This window comes from Electrona antarctica (genome assembly GCF_951216825.1).
Source record: "Electrona antarctica genome assembly, chromosome: 13".
NCBI lineage: Eukaryota > Metazoa > Chordata > Actinopteri > Myctophiformes > Myctophidae > Electrona > Electrona antarctica.
The window spans coordinates 40,696,050-40,720,796 of NC_136794.1; the positions used below are offsets into that span (position 1 = coordinate 40,696,050).

The 24,747-nt window shown below is 43.5% G+C and overlaps 2 protein-coding genes across 9 annotated transcripts in view; one reads left to right on the forward strand and one right to left on the reverse strand.

The window, feature by feature from the left end:
• LOC306934977 (uncharacterized protein) overlaps positions 1-13,422 on the forward strand; it is a gene marked incomplete at its 5' end in the record, with an annotated part of 20,667 nt that extends 7,245 nt beyond the window's left edge. Inside the window, 5 exons of the mRNA XM_079517799.1 lie at positions 7,123-7,591; positions 8,359-8,530; positions 9,055-9,244; positions 11,170-11,268; positions 13,273-13,422. Of these exons, the coding sequence (XP_079373925.1) occupies positions 7,123-7,591; positions 8,359-8,530; positions 9,055-9,244; positions 11,170-11,268; positions 13,273-13,412 (1,070 nt within the window). The 3' untranslated portion in view covers positions 13,413-13,422. The remainder of the gene's footprint in view (positions 1-7,122; positions 7,592-8,358; positions 8,531-9,054; positions 9,245-11,169; positions 11,269-13,272) is intronic.
• A 1,073-nt stretch (positions 13,423-14,495) lies between these two features.
• Positions 14,496-24,747, reverse strand: part of LOC306934769 (mitogen-activated protein kinase kinase kinase kinase 4-like) — a 143,444-nt gene continuing 133,192 nt past the window's right edge. For all 8 annotated transcript variants that reach the window (XM_079517534.1, XM_079517535.1, XM_079517536.1 and 5 more), the window contains 6 exons: positions 24,539-24,673; positions 23,651-23,751; positions 21,559-21,708; positions 20,791-20,950; positions 20,378-20,517; positions 14,496-18,023 (listed from right to left, as the gene is read on the reverse strand). In XM_079517534.1, coding sequence (XP_079373660.1) covers positions 17,940-18,023; positions 20,378-20,517; positions 20,791-20,950; positions 21,559-21,708; positions 23,651-23,751; positions 24,539-24,673 — 770 coding nt within the window. In that variant the 3' untranslated portion in view covers positions 14,496-17,939. The remainder of the gene's footprint in view (positions 18,024-20,377; positions 20,518-20,790; positions 20,951-21,558; positions 21,709-23,650; positions 23,752-24,538; positions 24,674-24,747) is intronic.

Consider the following 24,747-nt stretch of genomic DNA (forward strand, 5'->3'; position numbering starts at 1 on the left):
ACAACATATGTTCAGATGGGGGTCCCTATAGGCTGGTACAACATATTTTCAGATGGGGGTCCCTGGTACAACATAATGTTCAGATGGGGGTCCCTGGTACAACATAATGTTCAGATGGGGGTCCCTGGAACAACATAATGTTCAGATGGGGGTCCCTGGTACAACATAATGTTCAGATGGGGGTCCCTGGAACAACATAATGTTCAGATGGGGGTCCCTGGAACAACATAATGTTCAGATGGGGGTCCCTGGAACAACATAATGTTCAGATGGGGGTCCCTGGTACAACATAATGTTCAGATGGGGGTCCCTGGAACAACATAATGTTCAGATGGGGGTCCCTGGTACAACATAATGTTCAGATGGGGGTCCCTGTTACAACATAATGTTCAGATGGGGGTCCCTGGTACAACATAATGTTCAGATGGGGGTCCCTGGAACAACATAATGTTCAGATGGGGGTCCCTGGAACAACATAATGTTCAGATGGGGGTCCCTGGAACAACATAATGTTCAGATGGGGGTCCCTGGTACAACATAATGTTCAGATGGGGGTCCCTGGAACAACATAATGTTCAGATGGGGGTCCCTGGTAGAACATAATGTTCAGATGGGGGTCCCTGACATTTATTTGGGGGTCCTTGACATGAGAAGGTTTGAGAAGCACTGATTTACAGCACCCATAATAAATAATCTTCAGACCCATGCAGTGTCTGCTGGTGAACACTAGATGGTAGCAAAACGTCGGTTTTCCAGTATGTCCATGACAAGTCTGACAAGCTAGTAAAACAAACACGTTGAAACTACACACCCGAAGACAATATGTATAGTTTCACCTGCTTCATGTATTTTAAATTAAAATTGCATAAAAATAATACTTTTCAGGATTCCAGTTAAAAAATAGCAAACATTACAATATAATATTTAGTGGCCCTCTGGAGTGAGTGTGGTGGCCCTCTGGAGTAAGTGTGGAAATATATAGTGGCCCTCTGGAGTGAGTGTGGAAATATAGTGGCCGTCGAGCTGGAGTGAGTGTGGAAATATAGTGGCCACCAAAAATAAGGAAAGAGACATAAGGTCCTTAATTGCACAGATCAACCATGCAAATTTGCCATGACGTGCACATCATACCATACTACTAGGCCTACCGCAACAATGGTTTAAAAAAATGGACACTGGTGCATGTTGTACACGTACATTACGTGGGCTACTGACACTCAAAGGAGGTTTACTCAACATCCGTTCATCTACTACTGTAGCAATACGGTTGTGACAGCAATGACGACAGACAGACATGAATGGGTACCATCTATTGGTCCAATGGTCCTGTGCATGACTTGTGGTCTAGGGGAAAACAGGGGAGCAACACATAACTTAAGAGCACAAGCACAACAAAATGATATCACATCTATACGGAAAATGTATACTATTCTTTGAGACACACATTCAGGTATATGGAGGCTCGGCCAAGTCAGCCATTGTCTTGGAGGTGCAAACAATTGGGTATCAGCATTGATTTTGTGAAATGGAATGTTAACAGTATTATATATGATTTCTTACTCTGCCCTTAAACTGTGGTATTATAAAGACACACAAATGAGCCAAAAACACACAAACCTCCAACACCCTCACATGATGTTGATTCCCTTTCCCCTATTTGCACGCACTAGTAGGGGCGTGTTGTCACTGGCTAAAAGAATATTGTTTGCGTTTACATTTGAGGGGTAGAGGGGTATTTTCAGTTGTACCAGAGTTTCTGACCTGTTGCATTATATTTATGTACTGTTTGTAAACTTGACTATCTGGAGAATTTCCCGCAACACGCAACATACTGTAGGCCTATGACATGTCTTTCCCTCACTACAGTTAGTCAGTCATTAACACTGGATCCAGGAACTGCAGGTTCCAGAACACTGTTGTTGTGTCACCGCACCATTTAACCACTTGAACCTTATACTACCCATTATTAATTGTATTTAGCTGCAGTTGTAACTTGTGTTGACTGAATGCCCTGTGTAGTTTTTAACCTGCAGGAAAACGTTCTACAAAAACAGCCAAGGGTTTCATGCCTTTATGTCTTGAAAGCTCTTTTGTAAATCACTGTAGAGTAGATTACGGGGATGCATTGGTTTTACAGGTTTCTATTCACTCCATAGTTACTAGCTCATATGTATTGGAATACTATTTGGCCTAATACTATTTTGGACAGAATACACAATGGCAGAATAACAGAACATTAATTGTGACCATTGACCCATCCCAAACTGAAGAACACCTTACTGCATGCTTATGAACCGACTCAGTGAGCACAGTCTGACATTTTAGAACAGTTGCCACAGGCACTGGCTCCCAAGAGGACACTGCTGTGCAGTGCAGTGTGCACTGACTGCACACAAGATAATAATAACTTTAATAATAACTTTATTTATATAGCACCTTTCCAAAAACAAGTTTACAAAGTGCTTTACAGATAATAATAGCAGTAAAAATACAATAAGAATAAAAAAACATGCAAACACAATACAACATTTCATAAAAAGGCTGTGCAATAAACCAATATTTAAAAGAGGATACTGAGTTTGCCAGCCTGAGATCCGTAGGCAGTGAGTTCCATAGCCGAGGGGCCCGTATGGCAAAGGCCCGGTCCGGTCCTCAGGCAGTGAGTTCCATAGCCGAGGGGCCCGTATGGCAAAGGCCCGGTCCGGTCCTCAGGCAGTGAGTTCCATAGCCGAGGGGCCCGTATGGCAAAGGCCCGGTCGCCTTTTGTAATAAGGCGAGACTTTGGAACCTTCAATAAGGTTTTGCTGGATGATCTCAAGCAGCGGCCAGGCTTGTAGGGAGTTATATTATTACAGATTTAAGCAGGTGCCTGACCATTTAGAGCTTTAAAAACAAGTAATACAATCTTAAAATCTATTCTAAAACTTACGGGTAACCAATGAAGTGCTGCAAGGACAGGTAATGTTCTCACTTCTCTTAGGGCGGGTCAGTAGCCTGGCAGCTGCATTCTGTATCAGTTGCATTCTGTGAATGTTTACTGATACCTGAATAAAGTGCATTGCAGTAATCTAATCTGGAAGAGATAAAAGCATGGATGACTTTTTCGAAGTCTGAAAAAGTAGGAAATGGCCTGACCTTAGCTAGTTGTTTCAACTGGACAAAACAGGATTGGACTACCTTAGTCACCTGCAAATCAAAGGATAGCTCAGGATCAAACATTACACCTAGGTTTCGGGCCTTCGTGTTTTGATTTCTGGAGAGCGTACCAAGACTGGAGGTGAGATTATCAGTAATTTGTGTGTTTGGGCAGCGAGGGGTAAATAAATATAATTCATTCCGATTTAGACTCATTTAGTTGCAGGAAGTTTCTGGACATGCAATTTTTTTGAGGTCACTGAGGCAGGCCTCGATACAGGTGATGTCAGAGTGACCAGGCTTTATGGGGACGTATAATTGCTTGTCATCCGCATAACAATGGAAATGTATATTGTGGTTCCGCATGATGAGGTAGAAACTGACCTGCTGCCCACTGTAGCAAGACAATAGGAATACAGTAGGCTACTACCCACAGATTACAAAGAAGCACAAAATAATTAGACAACATGACTAACAAAAAAACTCCCATATCTGCTGGGTGGGATGTGCAAACATATAGTAGCAACATCTGTGAGCTCTTGCGACAGGAAGAGTACATCCACTGAAATTACAACCTGAACCACCAATGACTATGGGGTTTAGCATGGGCGAAAATAGAGTCCCTAATGTACATAGGCTACAGTACAAACAGAGCAGGTACCATTAAATATGTTTTGATTTGCTGCTATTTATTTCCTTTGTATGTAGTTTTGTACACTAAACTGTGAAGTTGCAATGTGTTTACACATTTGCGTGTTTTATTTCGCACTTGCTTTGGCAATGTAAACATGTTTCCCATGCCAATAACACCCGATTGAACTGTTTTCTTCCACTGTTTGTACATGCCTGTGTAGCCGTGTGTTCCCTTAATATGTAAACAAACTGACCTCTCCCTCTGACATAAACAGAAGATCTGCTGCACTCTGTTGTAAACACTTGTCAAAATAAGACCACTGTTAGCTGGTAGGCTACTACATATTTGTGTGTGTGTGTGCGCGTGTGTGTGTGTGTGTGTGTGTGTGTGTGTGTGTGTGTGTGTGTGTGTGTGTGTGTGTGTGTGTGTGTGTGTGTGTGTGTGTGTGTGTGTGTGTGTGTGTGTGTGTGTGTGTGTGTGTGTGTGCGCGTGCGTGGGTGTTCTTCTGTGGTTCGTCAAACTTAAGAGAGTGAGAGGGCTGTACATTATATTGGGAAACCTGTGAAATTTCCACTGTAAATGTGTTGTGTGGGCAGTTTAAAACATTCCACCAACTAACTGTCAGATAGATCACTGACAGACAGACAGACAGACAGACAGACCACATCATCACCCTGCAGGTGATGGACCACTCGAACGTAAGTACTCTGGAAAACCAGAGAGTGAACAATAGGAACCAAATGGATCCAGTGAATGTCCATTTTGGTTCCATTTGTACGCTCTCTGAGTTAAATTGGATATTTTAACTGTCTGTGTGTGTGTGTGTGTGTGTGTGTGTGTGTGTGTGTGTGTGTGTGTGTGTGTGTGTGTGTGTGTGTGTGTGTCCACATTTGATTAAATAAACATGCTCTGTGTAATGTACTTGAAGTGGGCACTGATCCAGAAAAGTGTAGGAACCACTACACATTAACGTTACATGACATATCATGATAAAGTATATATACTGTATATGTGTGTGGTGGTGTACAGTATACTGTAAATGTAAGTAATGCATATGGTTGATATATTCATATGGTTGATATGATGATGCAGATTGTATGTATGCTCATTTACCAACACACCTACTGTACAAATATTACGGAATGACTCACAGTCATAATCCTAAGAATATAATCTCATGGGGGAAACCATGCATCACTCTGTGTGGGTGTATGGGATTGCCCTGCTTATGTAATGAATGAAGCATTTCCAGAAAACACACAAATGTGACCAGATTTGACTGAGAGCCTGCCATCGTGCAACCTCCAGCTTTTCACTAGAGGAGAAAAACCTTTTTTTTTTTCTTTTTTTTATCCAAAATGAGTTAATAGCACAGGCAGACTCTAGAGCATGTCTGAAATAAGTGTCAGAGCTGAAATCGAATGTAAATATGAAATAAATGCTTAAACATGTAGCTAGGTGTAATGTTAAGAGACCACAAAAGTTAACCTTTCAAGCCTGTTTTCTCAACTTGCTGTAACATGTAATACAGAATGGAATTCAATAGACTATGATTGGGCTTCAAGAGGACTATGAAAAGCCTGACCTCTAGCCACAGAAACCATGCCATTGCATTGCATGCATAAGCGTCGGCGGTTTCATTTCGTCACATCTCCTAAAGCTTGGTCACTGACTGGTGACAGGAAGGTGGGAATGTCACACTGTGATGATGTCACACGCTCTAATAGACTACATATAATGTACGTCTTCAACATTAAGGTCAAAAATGTGATTGAGCATTTGTGATCAATTCAGTACGCACCTCCCTGAAGACCTGAATTTCCTGAAATGAGCATTTATGTCAGTATCATAATCGTCTATTATTAATTTCTCAACTACATATACTTTTATTTTATTTTCAGTAGTATAGTATACCAAAAAAATGGCACTAGTTGTTAAACATTTGCTATATATGCTTTAAAATTTGTTGAGTAGCTCACAATGCAGGTGACATTTTTGGAGCAAATTCTATTCAACCAAATAAGAGTTGGCATCTTGTTCGAAAGCTTTTCATTGATGGTTTGATTTTGATTTCTCGTTCAGAGTGTTATGGTGTTCTTGGTACTACTGTATGTTGTGGCCCTCCTCATTGGCTGTGTGAATGGACGGCGAGCTCTACCTCCTCTGCCAATCAAAGGCAAGTATACAATTCTGAGGTACTTGGTTACTTGTTTGACAGTTTATACTTCTCCACAATATCTCAGAGGCAGGGGCTTTGTGTGTTCCCCTTTGTGTTACGAGTCCCTTGGTGTCTAGGGGCAAAGACCCGTAACATATCTTAAATGAAAGCAGCAGCTTGTGCAAAAAGATAATTTATTAACAAAAAAACTAAGTGAATAAATGAATGAATATTTACTGTACATAAAATGGATCAATGAACTGAAATTGGGCTAACAACAACAATAGACAAACTATAACTAAACCAAAAGGGATCCTTCCGTAGGGATCAAACTAATAATCAAAGTCACAGGCTAAAGTCACTACAGTCATCGACTCAAGGTGTTGCCACACTTACCAAAGAGCCGCGGACGTTTTCGGCTGTCTCCCAGCTTCTCTTCGGGGTTTTTCGACAGCTGGTGGATGGAAATTAAGCTCCACCCCCGCGGCGGAGGAGAGCGTTTCCGGGAATCTGTCCGGCGCGGCAGTCAGCCAGCCGTGGGGGTGGAGCTTCTTTTCCATCCACCAGCTGTCTAAAAACTCGGAAATTACGTAAAACACAGCTTCTTCTGTCCACGGCTGTCTGCTCAGGTCTGGAAACACTGTCAGACTGGCTTTTATAGTGGAGGTCTAGGCCTGCCAGCTCAGCGTTGCCATGGATACAAGAGCAGCCACCCAATCCTGTGAGGGTGATCAGTTCCTCACAGGTGAGAAGGAACCTGGCCACGCCTCCGTGACCAGAGCATCAATTACTGGTGTTGATTGGCAATGAAGCAAACACCACAGACCACACCCCAGCCTCAATGAAGCCAACACCCAAGCCTCTTTCACAATGAAGCCAACACCCAAGCCTCTTTCACAGAACACTGCAGCTCACCACCTGGACTGAAGACAGAGAACACAACCCAATACCATCCTACTAATAATAATCACCCCTCAAACTATCGTTAACTAAAAGTATAATAATGTACCATCATATGGATATACACTTATACATATAACTCCAATATAAATATAATATATTTCACATCTTTAGTTAGTTACTGGTTACTTTGCTGATTTAGACCACTATTAATACAAAGCATACATTAAGTGATAAAATGGTGCTGACGTATTATGTTCACACATTTAATGGCTCTCTTCTTCTTCTCTCCCAGACGGATGCTTCCGGGTCTCTGCGGAGCTGGAGCTTTTCAGACTGCCGGGGGAAGCAGTGATCCTCACCTGGCCCAAGTTCCAGAGGACCCTGCATGTACGGCGGCTGACCTCGACCACAGCAACCTACACCTTCTCCAAGGGCAGCGGGACAGGGGCCAGGGCCTCGACCGCAGCAACTCACACCTTCTCCGAGGGCCAGACAGGGGCCAGGGCCTCGACCGCAGCAACTCACACCTTCTCAGAGGGCCGCGGGACAGGGGCCAGGGCCTCGACCGCAGCAACTCACACCTTCTCCGAGGGCCAGACAGGGGCCAGGGCCTTGACCACAGCAACTCACACCTTCTCAGAGGGCCGCGGGACAGGGGCCAGGGCCCATGGGCTCGAGGGGCACGTCCAGCAGCATGACGGACAGTTGTGGCTCCTCCCATCCCAGGCCTCGGATTCAGGAGAGTACACCTGCATCTACAGGTGCTTAATAGAACGATCAAATATTTAAAGGAACTAAATTATGTATGTGCATGGGCTCCATATCTGAACCCCATTGACTTCCATTGTCAAATTCAAGTTTTTAAAAGTCAAATATTAAAGTTTAACACACGTAAAACATTACCCATGACCTTCCCTGGATCATAATAACGCAGCGCAGCGCACACGCACACACACACACACACACACACACACACACACACACACACACACACACACACACACACACACACACACACACACACACACACACACACACACACACACACACACACACACACACACACAAGCGCTTTGGAGAAAGGCGCTATACATACAGCATTTACCATTTAATACTACTTTTACTTTGAATAGTCCTGACTTTTTTGTCAGGTGAAGCCTGACTAATGAAAGCTCATGAAATGTAAGCGACCTGGGTTTTGTTTTGTAGGCTATATGCACATACATGAAATTCATCCTCTGCATTTACGCATCCTAAACTAGGAGCAGTGAGCACTGAGCAGCCATTCTATGGCACTCGGGGAGCAAATCAATTAGGAGTTTAGAGTCTTACTCAGAGACACACATCGACACATTGCTGGCCTGGCCTGGAATCGTACCTGGGACAACCAGGCTCTCTGGCTCCCCAGGCAGGCTCACTATACTCACCACTCAGCTATGGCCGCCCCCATAGATGGTAACTATGTTTACGGTAGATGGCTTTTCCGTGGCGTCATTTATATGTGTTCCTTCCTTGTTCTTCTCTGCAGAAACGAGACGTACTGTATAGCCGGGAGCATCTCTCTACACGTGTATGAGTCCAGTTCCATAGATATGGACAAACTGTCTTATCCCTGGTCTGCCACAGCTGGTCAGAGTGTGACCCTCGCATGTCCCTCACTCGATCACTTCAACTGGACAGATCACATGGAATGGTTCAAGGTGAGTGGAAGACGTGTGTGCGTGTGTGTGTGTGTGTGTGTGTGTGTGTGTGTGTGTGTGTGTGTGTGTGTGTGTGTGTGTGTGTGTACAGTATACTGCTAGGATTAGGGGTTTCATTTTTCATATCTTATCTGCTATGCCTTTAGAGGTTTAATAGTTCAATAGTTTTCAATTTCAGTTAAATTATTTTTTGTTAAAGCAGGTTTACTAGTTTACTTTTGGTTTTTATTTTGTAAAAAGGATTAATTAAATTTAGGACTGAAACTAATGACATTTTTATTTCAATTAACTAAACTATCTTCTTTCTTTATTTCACATCAAATTTGTATTTTTTCAGTTTTAGTCAATAACTACTGTATAATAAATTATTATATGATTATTATTATAATAATTATTATTATATTAATTATTATTAATAATTAATAACCTTGGTTGGAATGGACACACAAACATTGTATCACTCTTTGTCAGTCATTTTGTATTGCCTCACTTCACACGATGGTGTCCTGGTTCCGTCCTAACAGGAGCCCAGTGCCACGGCGCTCCAGCTGCGTGCCGCCGCCGGCGGCGCCTTCCGCAGAGGCGGAGACGACCACCAGATGACCATCCCTGAATTCAGCCACTCACAGCAGGGCCTGTACACGTGTCGCCTCACCGCCCTCATCAACGACCAGCGGTATAACGTCAGCAGGACCATCAGGCTCCATGTACAAGGTGGGTCCAAACAAACATCAACAACCCGCAGTATCGGAATACCGCAGGGTTAAAGTGGTTGCACACCGGCCGCGTTTTTCGGAAAACCGATGGAGAAACGCAGCTAAAAATCCGAATTCGCATCCGATTCGCACCCGGTGTGTGGAGACCTTTATAAGGCATTAATTAGCCCGCGGACCCCCATTTGAAAAGATATGCCAGGGACCCGGCTCTAGCAGCGATTTCATTTCAAGGACCACCAGTTTGACATGCATTAGGCTACGGACCCCCATTTAATGTCATTTCCATCTCTGGGACCCCCAATTTATATTGTAAAATCAATGTTAATTTAACTCTGAGAGTGTACAAATGGAACCAAATCCATTTGGTTCCATTTGTACACTGAGTTACGGACCCATAATGGTCCATTACAGGGTAATGGTAAAGGTAAGGGTCCCAATTACAGACCCATAAGGGTCCATTTGGTTCCAAACTGTCATTTAGCTGGGGACCCCCTGGAACTCCCTCAAGGACCCCTGGGGGTCCCCGGACCCCACTTTGGGAACCACTGGCCTAGGGCATATGCACAGACTGATTGTTATACAGTAGCGGGTTCCAACAACTTGGGATGCCCAAAAAGGAGGCAAAAAGGCTGGCAAAGTATTGTGGTGTCTCTGCTATAATTGGCAGCCGTCATATATGGGCGGAGACGCTGTTACTTATACCCAAGAGGAGAATTAGCAAGAGAGGCCAACTTTGCTTTACTTCCTGTATCTGCGTGAGGTGGGTGGTAACATTATTAGGAGACAGGAAGAATGTTGGAGTCTATTCATTTCCAATGGGAGAGTGAACGTGAACACAGCTTCTGAACCATTCCTTAACTCCATGGTCACTGAACTAAATACTGGACCAAATCATCACAAGGCACACAATATTTACAAGATATTCATAGTAAAATGGCTTCTTTTAGCGAGACAAATCAGGAGAAAATCTACTTTGTTAATGACATTTCTTTATCCCAGCAACAAACTCTCGCGAGATTTGAGATGAGTCCGGAAGCCTCTCTCTGTCCATCTGCAATTTCACGGACAACACATAGGGGGCTCTGACGTCTGACCCCATATTTAAGATGAGAATATGTGAATATTATAATGTGAAATGAATGGACATATTTAAAACGATTAGAAATTATCCTTATGTGCCCAAATTAGAGCTGGCATACTTGGTCTGCATATTGAGACAGGCAGATATGTAGGCACGGTTGAGGAGGATAGATTATGTAGTCTGTGTGATCTAAAGGAAATTGAAAAAGAAAAGTATTTCGTTTTTTATTGTCCATTCTACAACTCTATTAGGGAGAGACTTTTTAATGAGATAGATCCAAATCATGAATTAATATGGTTGGAGGACTTCAAGAAATTAAAACGACAATTTCGAAAGTACACCTTGTCAGTTGTTTTCAATGTACTTTGTTAAATGACTTGTCAGTGTTGTTGTCTTCTTCTTCTATCGGGTTTCATGGCGGTTGGCAAACCTAAATGGTGCATTACCGCCACCTACTAGACTGAGTGTGGAAACAGTGTTGTCGTCAGGGGGGGAGGGTGGAGGTCGGGGAGAAGCAAACCACGCCTACTATATTTAGGAGACCATTTGTAGGCTTTGTGTACCATTTCGCCTCTAGTGGCTCCAATGAAGTTCGCCCATCTTCATACATAAACCATCTTTGCTTATACCCATAGAGTAGGGCTACTACTGAGTGACATGCCTGTTGTACCTTGAAAACACATGCCATGAATTAGTAAATGTAACTCTAATGCACCTATATTTGTGTCCTTGTATGCATCTCCTTTGTGTGGACATACATTGTTAAAGTGTGTGTGTGTGTGTGTGTGTGTGTGTGTGTGTGTGTGTGTGTGTGTGTGTGTGCACGCATTGCCTACTACCAGGCATAGATCCAATAATGCAGACATCAAGGCCTACCACTGACCTTTCCATGACCTCTGATCCCACACATCCTACCAGGGGGGGTCACAGCACTGTTGAGAGTGAGTAAATGACCCTCTATATAAGCCTATCATCTTTTTAATTTATTTTATTGTTTTGTCTATATGTCATTTTGGTCGGATTGTCTCTCCTATAAATGGAACAGTCTTTGAGAGAGCTCATGGTGAGTGCTGTGATTTCAACTTGTGACGTATGTCAAATACAACAGGGGTTCTCAACCCGTGGGTCGCGACCCCTCGGGGGGTCGCAAAATTATTTTAGGGGGTCCCCAAATTATTTTCCAAAAAAAAAAAAAAAGATAAAAATAAATAAAAAATTTAGCTATTGAAAAATAGCAGACCTACAAGCTCGTAGCGCGCCACTCGGTGGCGCGCTATGAGCTTGTAGATCTGCTATTTTTCAATAGCTAAATTATAACATAATGCTTAAAACACCAAAAGGGGTTCCCGCCCAAAATGGGTTAAGGTTATTGTAGCAGTCAATTTATATTGGGGGTCGGGAGGGGGCGGGGCGGGGGTCCCGAGACATTGCCAAAGCATTTCCGGGGGTCCCCGGCCAAAAACGTTGAGAACCCCTGAAATACAACATATTTGGGCGGCGGTGGCTCAGGGGTAGAGTGGCTGGATGGCAAAAGCAAGGTTGCCAGTTCGAACCCGGGCTCCCCCAGAGTTAGCGTCGAAGTGTCCTTGAGCAAGAGGACTAATTGCTCCTGATGTGCTGGTTGGTGCCTTGCATGGTTTCCGCCGCCATCGGTGTATGAATGTGTGTGTGTGACTGTGAATAAATATATATAAATATATGTAAAGCGCCTTGGATAAAGGCACTATGTAAATGCACCATTTACAACATATATATACATACTATAAAATAGCTCAAGGCTGTATTGCTGATTAATTAGCTTAGGACCCCCGCAGTGGTGTCCGGTTAGAACTTAAACCAGGATGCTTTGACTTCTGCCTTCTCCCTGAAGCCGACCCTCTATATATTCTCCGACCAGGCTTGTCACGATGACTAAGCCAGTTAGATCTATCCATATATGGTTCTATCCATATATGGTTCTACCATATCTATCGATATCAGCACTAGGTCGGCTCGGGCCCAAATATAGGGATTGTCATATTAAACATGTCATATATCATATAGCCCAACGTCCTAGTCAGAGTCTTTGTTACACATACAGTATACAACATAAAGTAAATATACTGTATATTCTCTGTTGGTAAATATACATTAACATTCTTTGTGCTGGATAAAAAATTAAATGTTGTTGCACCATGCACTATACCAGTGGTCCCCAAACTAATTAGGCTCCAATTAGGACCCAAAAGAGAAATTTGATGTCTGCCCAAGACCCAAGCTAGTGAAAATAGCAGATCTACAAGCTCACAGCGTGGTTTTCGAATCTAATTCATGTTATCTCTTAGATTGTTCTTTGATTTCTTCATGAAATTTCTGAAAAAGATATTTGTTTTGAATTAATGAAAATGTTTTGATAATAAATAATAATTAAAAACAAAAAGTGCATGGGGAACTAAGAATAAAGCGACCCAGTGTGTTTGGGAACTACTGTACTATACAGTATAGGCTACAGTAAAATGCCAAAGTGCACAAAAATGGATCCCTATACACTGACACCACGCTAGACAAGAACGCCCAAAAACGTCACATCCGGTTTTAGCCTGGGGTAAGAATTTTCTATGGCTGCCAATGCAACTTGGTCCAATCCTTAATCACATACGGACAAACATCTATGCCGATGCTATCTAACTTGCGGAGGTAGCGTGCCTTGTCCACGGGCAACAGATCTTTCAACGTATGGCATTGCAAATACGTTTGATAATCACTACTCTGCTCAATATTGTTTTGAAAATGCCGCAAATTGCATTGCAGTGAACGAGCGCAAATCACAACTTCCCCTGGTTGTGGGCGGAGTCACAGTTTGAGGCGCTGTTTACGCGCCGTGGTGTCAGTGTATAGTTCCAATTGTGCGCACTCACAGTGCCTTACTGTGACTAATGCTCTCTCTCTCTCTCTCTCTCTCTCAGACACCATGTTCACCTGGATAGTAGTGGTCATGGTGGGCCTGTCCTGCGCTCTGACGGTGGTCTCGGTCTTCCTCTACTTTCTCCTCAAACCCAAAAGGAAGACGGACTACGCCCTAGCGCGACAGAACAGTGTCTTCTAGCCCTGCATAGTCCAACGTTATGTCCTTTCAGCACTCCAATGGAAATTTTGAATGTCACAATGTTTACTGCACTGGCACTATAGGTATTTGACACAACACAGCTGAAGAGATTTCGTCATATTGTCCCTCATTACGCATATCGTCTCTTTATTGTTAATGGCATTTAATGTTTGTGTTGGCACCATTTGTTTTACATCACCATTACATCACCTAATCAACATGAGTTAGACTTTAAGATATTAGCGCCCCTCACTTCACACGGGTGTGATTTTTCTATTCTATGCTACAGTAAGAATACAGTATTCTTACTGTCTATAAAAAAATCACACCCGTGTGAACTGAGTGGTGCAAGTGCAAGGTCTTATATAGCCTGATCAGCTGTGGTCTGACGTAATGTCAGTGACCATAGTAACCATGCTCACCCGTACAGGCACAAACACACGGGTACTAACAAAGCCAGTTGTTGTAGTGGTTTGCACCACTCAAAAAATGGGAGGGGTTACTTCACTTGTGAAGTCATATTGTCTATTGGCTATTAACTACTACTTTGGTATTGATCACTCACTCAATACCAAACAATGCACACCCACAAGGAAAACGTTCCGACCTGTGCCCGGTTCCTTTAGATCTGGGTAGTAACGTTAAAACAAAAAAAAATACATACAAGCAGGGTCCTGCAGTGCTTGGTTGGTAGCAGGACCGTGCTACCAAAGCTGTTGCTGTAGAGCTGCTCAGGACTGGTCACTGCGAGAGGATCCAGGTGCACACAGACATGCTGAGATGGTCAGATGGCAGTCTTTGAAATACCTGTATTTGAAACAGTTTTTTTTGTATTTTGTCATTATTTTGTATGTGGCTGGGACAGAACAAATCTGATGTAACTTGTATCAAGATACTTGACTTTTTAATGCCTCGATTTATTTGTGAATTAAACTTGGATGGTGGAAAATGGGACATAATTATGTTTCTCTCGGAAACTGTAAGCCGGGCTACAGTTACAGTTTCCAAACTTGGTAGAGAGGTTCACAGTCCAGAGGCCTAATGCAGGAAACAATAATTACACCAGTCGGCAGAGGCTGCATATTTAAATTACTTTTCATAGTTTATTCAAAGAAAAAAGACCTTCAGGAAAATACAGGGCATTCCTGTCATACACAGAGCACATAAGTTAGAGTAGCATGGCAGAAACACGTGAGAGAGAAACAATAAAAACATGTCAAAACGGCATCTAAAGCCTGCGAGAGTAGAACGATGATGTGTCCACGTCCAAATGAACAATACATTTAATTCTGAGAGTGTACTAATGTAGACAAATAGACCACATTATGGATCCATTTGGTTACATTTCTACCCTCTCAGGGTTAGATTACAAAAGGTGTACAATGTGTGTTCTTTATTGACCTGTGAGTAAGTTATTGAATTTGGGGATAAAGCGCGACAATGGCAAAAAAAAAATTAACTTTAAAAAATTTGCAAAAACAAAAAGCAGCAAAGATGCTTATGAATACAACATAAATAGGATGCACATTAGTGTAACAAAACAGTGTTTCTGTAAAAAAAAAAAAAAAAAAGGGAAAAAAGAAAAGAAAATGTCCACCTAGGGTTGAGTGTTAATATTAAACCACTGCATATTCACCAAATACATAAAACTTACAGAAACAACGCCGAATCAACTACTGTATCGTTAAGTTTCTCGACTAGCTCTAAAAACGCAAGATTACACAATGCTTCAAGTTAAATCTTTAAAATGCATTTCCAAGTAGTGGTTTCCATAACAACACGTCTATACTTCTTTTTTTAATTAAAGTTTGCCCTCTTAGTATCGCCCCCGCCCAATCAGAGATATTGTTTTAATATAGGATAATTATTTCCACATGTTCCTACATAAGTGAATAAAACAAGAGACCGTGGAACCTTTGAACATATTGTGGACCTCAGACAATACAGAACTCGGGTCCACTTTTTCTATTGGCTTCTTCAAATAGGGAAGAGTTGGTGAAAAATAATTTCCGTATTGATTGTACTGTACACACACACACACACACACACACACACACACACACACACACACACAAAGGAGACACACCTGTGCGTGTGATTGTTTTCATGGAAAAAGATGGGAGGGGCTACTTTACTTGTGAAGTCAGAGCAGACACTGGGCTGGAGTTTTGCCCGTTTTTGAGTGAACCATGTTCCATCCTTCGCTGAAGCAGGGTTTCGTGGGAAATGGAGTAAACGCCACCTGTCTGTGAATGACAGGTGTTGAATGTTGATATTGCAGTCCATTGATCAGTCTTTCACATAAACAGACTACTTATAAAGCAAGGGTGTGTGCCTGGCGAGGGTGTGTGTGGGGGGGGGGAAAACAAAGATTCACTCGCAAAAACAGGGTATTCGTCTTCTCTTTCTTCACAAAAGAGGAAATGTTCTGCTTGGCGTCTGGTTGTAATCGTGCTGCAGTAACACGTCATCACAAGAAAGGGACAGAGCGCCCGACACTTGAGTGGGAGCCTGAATTAGGCCTAAGTGTTTGAATGTTGAGCAAAAAGGCTCTTCCACCACGGATTGAAATGACTTATCTCGTCGGTGTGCGGAGGATCTCACACATTCGTTTCTAGAAGCATCTTCTCTGGCAAACCTCGTACGGCGTTGGTGACGAGACGAGCCGCACAACTTTGAAAAAAAGTTTACAAAGATCTGCCCACTGAAAAATCTTACATCTTATGTATGAGGCCGTTTGAAATTGAACATCTAAAGTTGATCACTTTGTGAAAAGAAAATAATCATGTCATGCCTTGGACCAACCATCACACAGTATTTTCTGTCTACATTCTTGACACTTAGTGCATTGCATTCATAAACATGATACAAAAGAAAAGTTACGAAAACAGAGAGAGAAACTCCACCATTCCTGCTATCTGCAATTGTGAAAAAGAAAAAGAAAAGAAACGAACAAAACATTGCTGACCATGTGTAACCATCCTGCTACAAAAACTTACATTTATGACAACACGACCTCCCTCCTTGCCCGTTGGCCCTTTTACAAGCACACACACACACACACATACTAAAATCACCTTTGACGTTTTAGCACGCTCTTTTATTTATTTATTTATTTTTTCGTTATATCCGACTCTTCACAGCTCGTGAGTTTTGACCGCTCGCAACAGGAAAAGATAAACATGAGCACTGACACTACCCATGAGATTAAATGAACTTTTATTATACATAGACACCATTATTTTATTTTTTTGGACCGCGCCCACATCTAGCTCCTTCGACTTCTCCAGAGACAAAAAAAAGAAAAAAACTAAAACATGGTTCTGTGGGTTTCGGAGTTAAAAGCAAGCAAACTGTGGACCATGTTTAAATGTGTGTAAATCTTTTAAAAACAAAAGTAAAAGACATAGTTTAACTCCACATAGTTACACTTATTTTTTTAGGGAATAATAATAATAATTCAAAAAAATACTATCTGAAATCCATCTGGTTGAACATCTCTTTCTCTGTCTCACATAGATTCCCCTTTTAAGAATGCCTGCCCAAACCGCACAATACTCAACAAGGTACACACGACGTCTGTCGCGCCCTGCCCCGACATACTACCAGGGTTACGGTAGTAACCTTTAGGCTCCTCCCAACACAACCCAACCCAACCCGTCCATTGGCTGCCTCTCTCGCTTTTTCCCCGCCTCTTTATTTCTCTTTTCTCTGACTGACGGCTTCAGCCTCCAACCGGCAGTCAGCAGTCATTGGACCAAACATTAATACAGTACATTTACATACACTACCGTAAGCATTAATACTGGAGACTCTGCCTCCTCATGCCCCAACCCTCCCCCCTCCCCCTTATAAACGCTATTAACAGGGACGAGAGAAGAGTAGGGGGCTCTGGAAAGATGCAGAGTTGCAGAGAGTAATAGTAGTAGTAGCAGTAGCTAGAAGACCCCAAGCTCATTGGCCAGTCCCGGGAAACGAGAAAAAAACGGCAGACGCGGAGGTCATGCATCGGCACGGCCATCGACCTTACGCCACGTGCCCAACAATCTGACAAAGCACCAAGAAAACGGGGCAAATAATCGCCTTCACCCCCTCCCCCACCCCCCCCACCCCTCCTCATAATTCACATTTCATTTTCCACTCTATATATATGTTTTCTTCCGTTCATCCTCGATTAACGTAAAACTCGTATTATGTGTACATTTCGTCATATCTGGTGTTTCGCGGCCTAAGGGACGACGACTACTACGCATCTTTGACCGGCTGTCGGGTTGACATGGTGACCGGCAGGAGCCCCGGTCAGGTGCCCGGTTGGATGCAGCCAGGGCGGCAAGCCCCCCGGTCGGGTTGCCACTGCAGGTGTTCTACGTGTTGAAGCCTATTCGGGGTTCGACTTGGTCGGTTGGTTGGTTGGTTGGCTTTTTGGTTGTCCATTGGCTTGGAAAGGACTTCCGACGGTGAGAAGTTGTTGTTGTTGTTGTTTTTGGGATCCAGTGTTAGCGAGGGAGAAGTGGGCTTCCTGGGCCTCTACCAGCTGAGCAGGTTGGTGCGTCCCAGGGTCATGAAGTAAACCTGGCTGGAGCCACCGGATCGCACCGAGGCAAAGAACACCTGATGGAGGGACACAGACCCATGGATTAAAGCTGAAGAAAATCTCACCACTGAAAAATGTTGCTGGGCCAAGTCCTAATACAGCGTGAAAGGACTCACCACACACTAGCGCCGTGTGTCCGACACACTTAACACAATATGTAACACGATGATGTTTTGGTAGCCATACAGCTAACCAGTGAACAGCAGTTGAAGACAATTGCAGGCGTTAACGATTGCGTTTATGAAATATCCGAGATCATTAGGGTTTTCTGGAAGACTGAAATAACTAATAACCGAAAATAGGCTATCTACAAGCTTACAACGCGTCCCAGCGCGACGTGGTGTAAGCTTGTAGATAGCCTATTTTTGGTGCAGGACACACTTCTATAGAAGACATGCCGACTGATATCAGTCGTGGTGACTGATAATCCATGCAGACCAACATTATTACGTTATCAAGCATACTTTCTTGTTTTGTTTTGTTTTTTTCATAAATTGAAAAGGAATTAAAAAAATGTTCTACAATCATACTTCATATATTTTTAGAAGTAGCGAAAATAGCCGATCTATCTATCAACAGTGGTTTTCTACCCTTTTCATGTCTAGGTCCATTATTCATTGGAGCATTTGAGCCATGGACCATGGAATCATGAGGAGATTTAGCCTGTCAGACCCAAAACTAAACTCAGACCCAAAACTAAACAATTCCATGCTGTATTGATTTGGTACAGATAACAAACGTGGCTGAAACATTGATCAAAATAACATTCTCTAATTATGTAGACTTCTTGTGAATAAATTAATGTAGATGTTTAGGAAACGAAATGGACCCGTACGGGTCCATTTGTGACTCTTTCTGATACAGAGACAGTCATGGCGTAACTGTTCAGGAGGAGAAAAAAATATTTTTTTATCCAAAATGAGTTAATAGCACAGGCAGACTCTTCACATAGAGTATGAAATCGACATGTAAATAGTTGAAATCTACATGTAAATATGAAATAAATGCACAGAAGTGAACCTTTCAAGCCTGTTTTCTCAACTCGCCATAACTCCAAAACTGGTGGGTCAAACTGAACAACCAATGTCAATTTGAAGCTATGATTCCCTGCTTTCACATGAAATGAAAAAACGAAAATTACAAAATATTCTATCACTTAGCCTCGGTCAGAAACGGTAACATTTGGTTTCATTATAGGCCCTCAAGAGTCAAAGATCTAAGGGTCCATTTGTTTACCAACTCTCCATCATTTAGCTGGGGACCACATGGAACCGCCTCAAGGACCACTTGGGGCGGTGGTGGCTCAGGGGTAGAGTGCCTGGATGGGAACCGCAAGGTTGCCAGTTCGAACCCGGGCTCCCCCAGAGTTACTGTCGAAGTGTCCTTGAGCAAGACACTGAACCCCTAATTGCTCCTGATGTGCTAGTTGGTGCCTTGCATGGTTTCCGCTGCCATCGGTGTATGAATGTGTGTGTGAATGGGTGAATGTAATGCACAATCTATGTAAAGCGCCTTGGATAAAGGCGCTATATAAATGCACCATTTACCACTGGTTGAAAACCACTGATCTACGACATGTTGTGAGCTTGTCGATCGGCTATTTCCACTGGTTTGGGTCCCCGGGGGACACATCATCACATTTCTCTAGGGAAACGGCGAAAGAGTGCACTGAGCTATGGCAGTGGTTCCCAAAGTGGGGTCCAGGAATCCTTGAGGGAGTTCCAGGGGGTCCCCAGCTAAATGATAGTTTAGAAGAGTGTACCAATGTTAGGGTCCATTTGGTTCCATTTGTACACTCTCAGAGTTAAAATAACATTGATTTTACAATATAAATTGGGGGCCCCAGAGATAGAAATGCCATTAAATGGGGGACCGTAGCCTAAATCCATGTCAAACTGGGGGTCCTTGAAATTAAACCGGTTGAGAATCACCTGCTAGAGCCGTAAAAACCTTCTCTTATGAAGGTCCTCCTTGGAAAATATTTTCAAATGGGGGGTCTGCGGGCTAATGAGTGTCAATGTGGGGGTCCTAGACATGCTACGGCAAATAAACTACCGGGTCCTACCTTGTCATTTCTCTAATAAACTACCGGGTCCTACCTTGTCATTTCTCTAATGAACTACCGGGTCCTACCTTGTCATTTCTCTAATAAACTACCGGGTCCTACCTTGTCATTTCTCTAATAAACTACCGAGTCCTACCTTGTCATTTCTCTAATAAACTACTGAGTCCTACCTTGTCATTTCTCTAATAAACTACCGAGTCCTACCTTGTCATTTCTCTAATAAACTACTGAGTCCTACCTTGTCATTTCTCTAATAAACTACCGGGTCCTACCTTGTCATTTCTCTAATAAACTACCGAGTCCTACCTTGTCATTTCTCTCACAGAGGAACTTGAGTCTCTGGGCTCTCTTGTGCATGAAGACCCCGTCCAGATGACCGGTCTCCACCGAGCGGATCTCGATGGCCTTCTCTCCCCAGCCCATAATCTGGTTGGAACGGATGTAGGCTGGAGGGGAGAGACAGAGAGAGGCATTGTTTTATTACCATGCTCATAATGTTGTGCACCAGGGGAAGGTTATAATAGTTTTGTATTTGTCATTATAGTTTAGTTTTAGTTAGTTTTGACTTATTGTTTTCTAATTCAGTTAGTTTTAGCCCCTAACACGCACACACACGCACACTCTGAGGTGGGTATCTCGCCGCACTGCAGCACCATTCATCGCATGAACGCACGCACGCATGCACGCACCCACCCACCCACACACACAAACACACTCACCCACTGAGGTGGGCATCTCTCCCCACTGCAGCACCACATCCTTGGTGATGCGTCCGTAGGTGTTGACGTACACTCCCTCGTCCTCGTAGCAGACCAGCAGCTCGATGCCGTCCGTGTTGGGCAGGATGATGATGGCGTGGGACTGGATGTGGCTCGTGATCTGAGGAACCACAATGAATCCAATCATACTCCACTCCATGATTAACCCATTTAGACCTACAAAAGTGTCAAGGACCCCAAAAAAATATATGTAATTGCCCGCCGACCACCCATCTGAAAATATGTTGTTCCACACTCACTGCACACTTTATATTAGTATCATTGGCACAAGCACACACTGTTTACCTTTCGTCAGAAGCACAAATGAAATCCGAAATTTGGATGGCAGAAGATCCACCAAGGACAGCTCTCCTGGATTACGATTTATGGACGTTTGAAAATCCTCCTTTCAACTGCTTTACACGGTGATTATATTTTCAATCCCATAGCTGGAACGGTGGGGCGTTTCCATAGCAACCAGACCAATGTTAAAAGCTGCCGTGGGACTCAACCATTATATAGACGGACTATACATTGGGGTCCGTATATATACGGACCTGGGATATAACGTCCCCTAGCGGCGGGGTCCGTATCTACAGTATATAGTGTGTGTGTGAGTGTGTGTGCGTGTGCGAGTACGTGCGCGGGCAGGTAGAAGGTGTGTGTGTGTGTGGTGCACGTACGTGCGCGGGCAGGTAGAAGGTGTGTGTGTGTGTGTGGTGCACGTACGTGCGTGGGCAGGTAGATGTCGTAGACGGCTCCCGAGTCGACGTCCACGGCATGGAAGCCTGAGCAGGAGCCATAGATGACCTTTAACCTCTGACCCTCTTCCACTGTCAGGTCAACCAGTAGAGGCTTGTGGACCAGGTCACCAAACGACTAGAAACAACCGAGAAACAGAAAGGTCAGGTCAACCAGTAGAGGCTTGTGGACCAGGTCACCAAACGACTAGAAACAACAGAGAAACAGAAAGGTCAGGTCAACCAGTAGAGGCTTGTGGACCAGGTCACCAAACGACTAGAAACAACAGAGAAACAGAAAGGTCAGGTCAACCAGTAGAGGCTTGTGGACCAGGTCACCAAACGACTAGAAACAACAGAGAAACAGAAAGGTCAGGTCAACCAGTAGAGGCTTGTGGACCAGGTCACCAAACGACTAGAAACAACAGAGAAACAGAAAGGTCAGGTCAACCAGTAGAGGCTTGTTGACCAGGTCACCAAACGACTACAAACAACAGAAACAGAAAGGTCAGGTCAACCAGTAGAGGCTTGTGGACCAGGTCACCAAACGACTAGAAACAACAGAGAAACAGAAAGGTCAGGTCAACCAGTAGAGGCTTGTGGACCAGGTCACCAAACGACTAGAAACAACAGAGAAACAGAAAGGTCTGGTCAACCAGTAGAGGCTTGTGGACCAGGTCACCAAACGACTAGAAACAGAGAAACAGAAAGGTCAGGTCAACCAGTAGAGGCTTGTGGACCAGGTCACCAAACGACTAGAAACAACAGAGAAACAGAAAGGTCAGGTCAACCAGTAGAGGCTTGTGGACCAGGTCACCAAACGACTAGAAACAACAGAGAAACAGAAAGGTCAGGTCAACCAGTAGAGGCTTGTGGACCAGGTCACCAAACGACTAGAAACAACAGAGAAACAGAAAGGTCAGGTCAACCAGTACAGGCTTGTGGACCAGGTCACCAAACGACTAGAAACAACAGAGAAACAGAAAGGTCAGGTCAACCAGTAGAGGCTTGTGGACCAGGTCGCCAAACGACTAGAAACAACAGAGAAACAGAAAGGTCAGGTCAACCAGTAGAGGCTTGTGGACCAGGTCACCAAACGACTAGAAACAACAGAGAAACAGAAAGGTCAGGTCAACCAGTAGAGGCTTGTGAACGAATACCAACTCGCGCCCGGCGTACAGCCAGCGGAACTGCTCAGCCTGGGATTTAATCCAAGTAAATGATGCTTAAACGGTTAAACCTAACCTTAAACCCCATTCCTAAACTTAACCCCAGTAAAACCCTAAACTTATTTCTAACCTTATTCTCAGTAAAACAAAACAAAGAATACAAGAACCGATGAAGCACGTGGACTCGCTAGAGTCTAGACTTAGGGTTTACGCTGGTGAGGACACAAATGGAAACAAGCCTAAAGGCTTTTCTGGTTTTCATCCTTTTAACAGACATTGAAATTGTACTGTACTTCCCTGTGCCTGTCCTTGCAAACTGTAAATAAAGTAGTCAATCAATCAAAGTTCTAGCTGTACTTGGAGCGCTTTTCCCCCAGCGTCTACACCAAATCTCTTTGGCAAAAAGAGCCGATGTACAAGCTCATGATTTGAGGCATTTTGGTCAAAACGGGCCACTCCTGCAAACTTAGCCGAAGCCGAAGCCAATCTTAGCCAATAAAAAAAAGAAAAGAAGAAAATCTGACAGATCCATCTCGATCATCTGACTACAGAGATAATGTGTACTGATTTGGACAAAATGTAGGAGTAACATAAAAAAAAAGTTTTGTAAAAATGCTTCCTGGTGGCACTATAACAAGACGATTTGAAAAATGTGTTCATTTGGCCTACTGGAGACAGACAGACACTCTTGCCTTCAGCCGCTTGGACAAAAATGCAATTAAGCATGTCAAAAAAAAAAAACAGGCCAAAAAAAGCCATCGTCCAATGTAAAAACTAAATCACACACACACACACGGTCAGACATGGAAATGAGCACGACGTTTCCATAATTTGTGTAACTCATTGACAATGAATACGTTTTGAGTTAAACCTTTTCGGATGGATAAAAACGGACGGTCTTTACGCAGTCACCTTGAAGGCCATGAACTTGTGGTAGGGTTTGGGCGCCCAGGCATACACCTCCACAGAGTTCTTCAGAGCCAGCACCAGGAATTTGATCCTCTCGTATTTCACTGGGGAACAAAATGAAAAGGACACGCGTGAGAACACGGTAACAGCAAAACATATATACTGTACATATTTATTCATACGTTTATTTGGGAGGGACAGCGCATATTAATGAGCACTACAATCCAGTGGGAAATACACCGGATTTATAAAAGATAAAGAAAACGTTATTTATTGTTCATTAAATCTTACATAAAATGGACATTTGCCTTTGGCACGCTGGCATCAGTATACAACAATAAAACATTGTAGCAAAAACACTAGTTACCATCCGTACTCCCCATACAGAGTATGGGGTAATTTCATACAAATTATGAAATGTGCTAGCTACCTCGTCACGTGTCTGCTGACCGCAGGGATGAAAGCACTGAAATGCGCATGTAATGCACATGCAAATGTGCATGTTATACCAACAATGTCACTTGTGACCCCTGGATGACCTGGAAGAGGCTATATCTTCCAGTGGTCGCCAGGGGTTCAGTCCCCACAGAATGTTCTCACGAGACCACGAGGATTCTGAGTGCTATGGCGGTCATTCGGGATTCATAGAACCGTAGTTACATGCGTAACTTTGGTTAGTGAAAAGTGAATATGGCCAATTCTGTCTGTGGGCTTCATAAATATGTTTATGGAAAACATTAACAAGATCTTGTGACTAAAATAGCAGCTAATAATACGCACAGCTTTGGACATGCGGTACAAGGTTTCCACAGTCCAGGGCCTGGACTGGTCGCGGTACTGTTGATTCAACACTATGAATGTACCCAACATTAGTCGTGCAACGTTACATACCAACTTTGTAGTGAACGCAGCCCTCCAGCTCTCCGACGGTGGTCCAGCCCTGCTTCTTCTCTACTTCTGGGTCGTTGTGAAGGATCTTGTTCCTGAGCCAGGACAGGTAGTACACACGCAACTTGTTCTTTTTACCTGTGGGAGGGTGGGAGGGAGGGAGAGAGGGATGGAGGGAGGGAGGGAGGGAGAGAGGGATGGAGGGAGGGAGG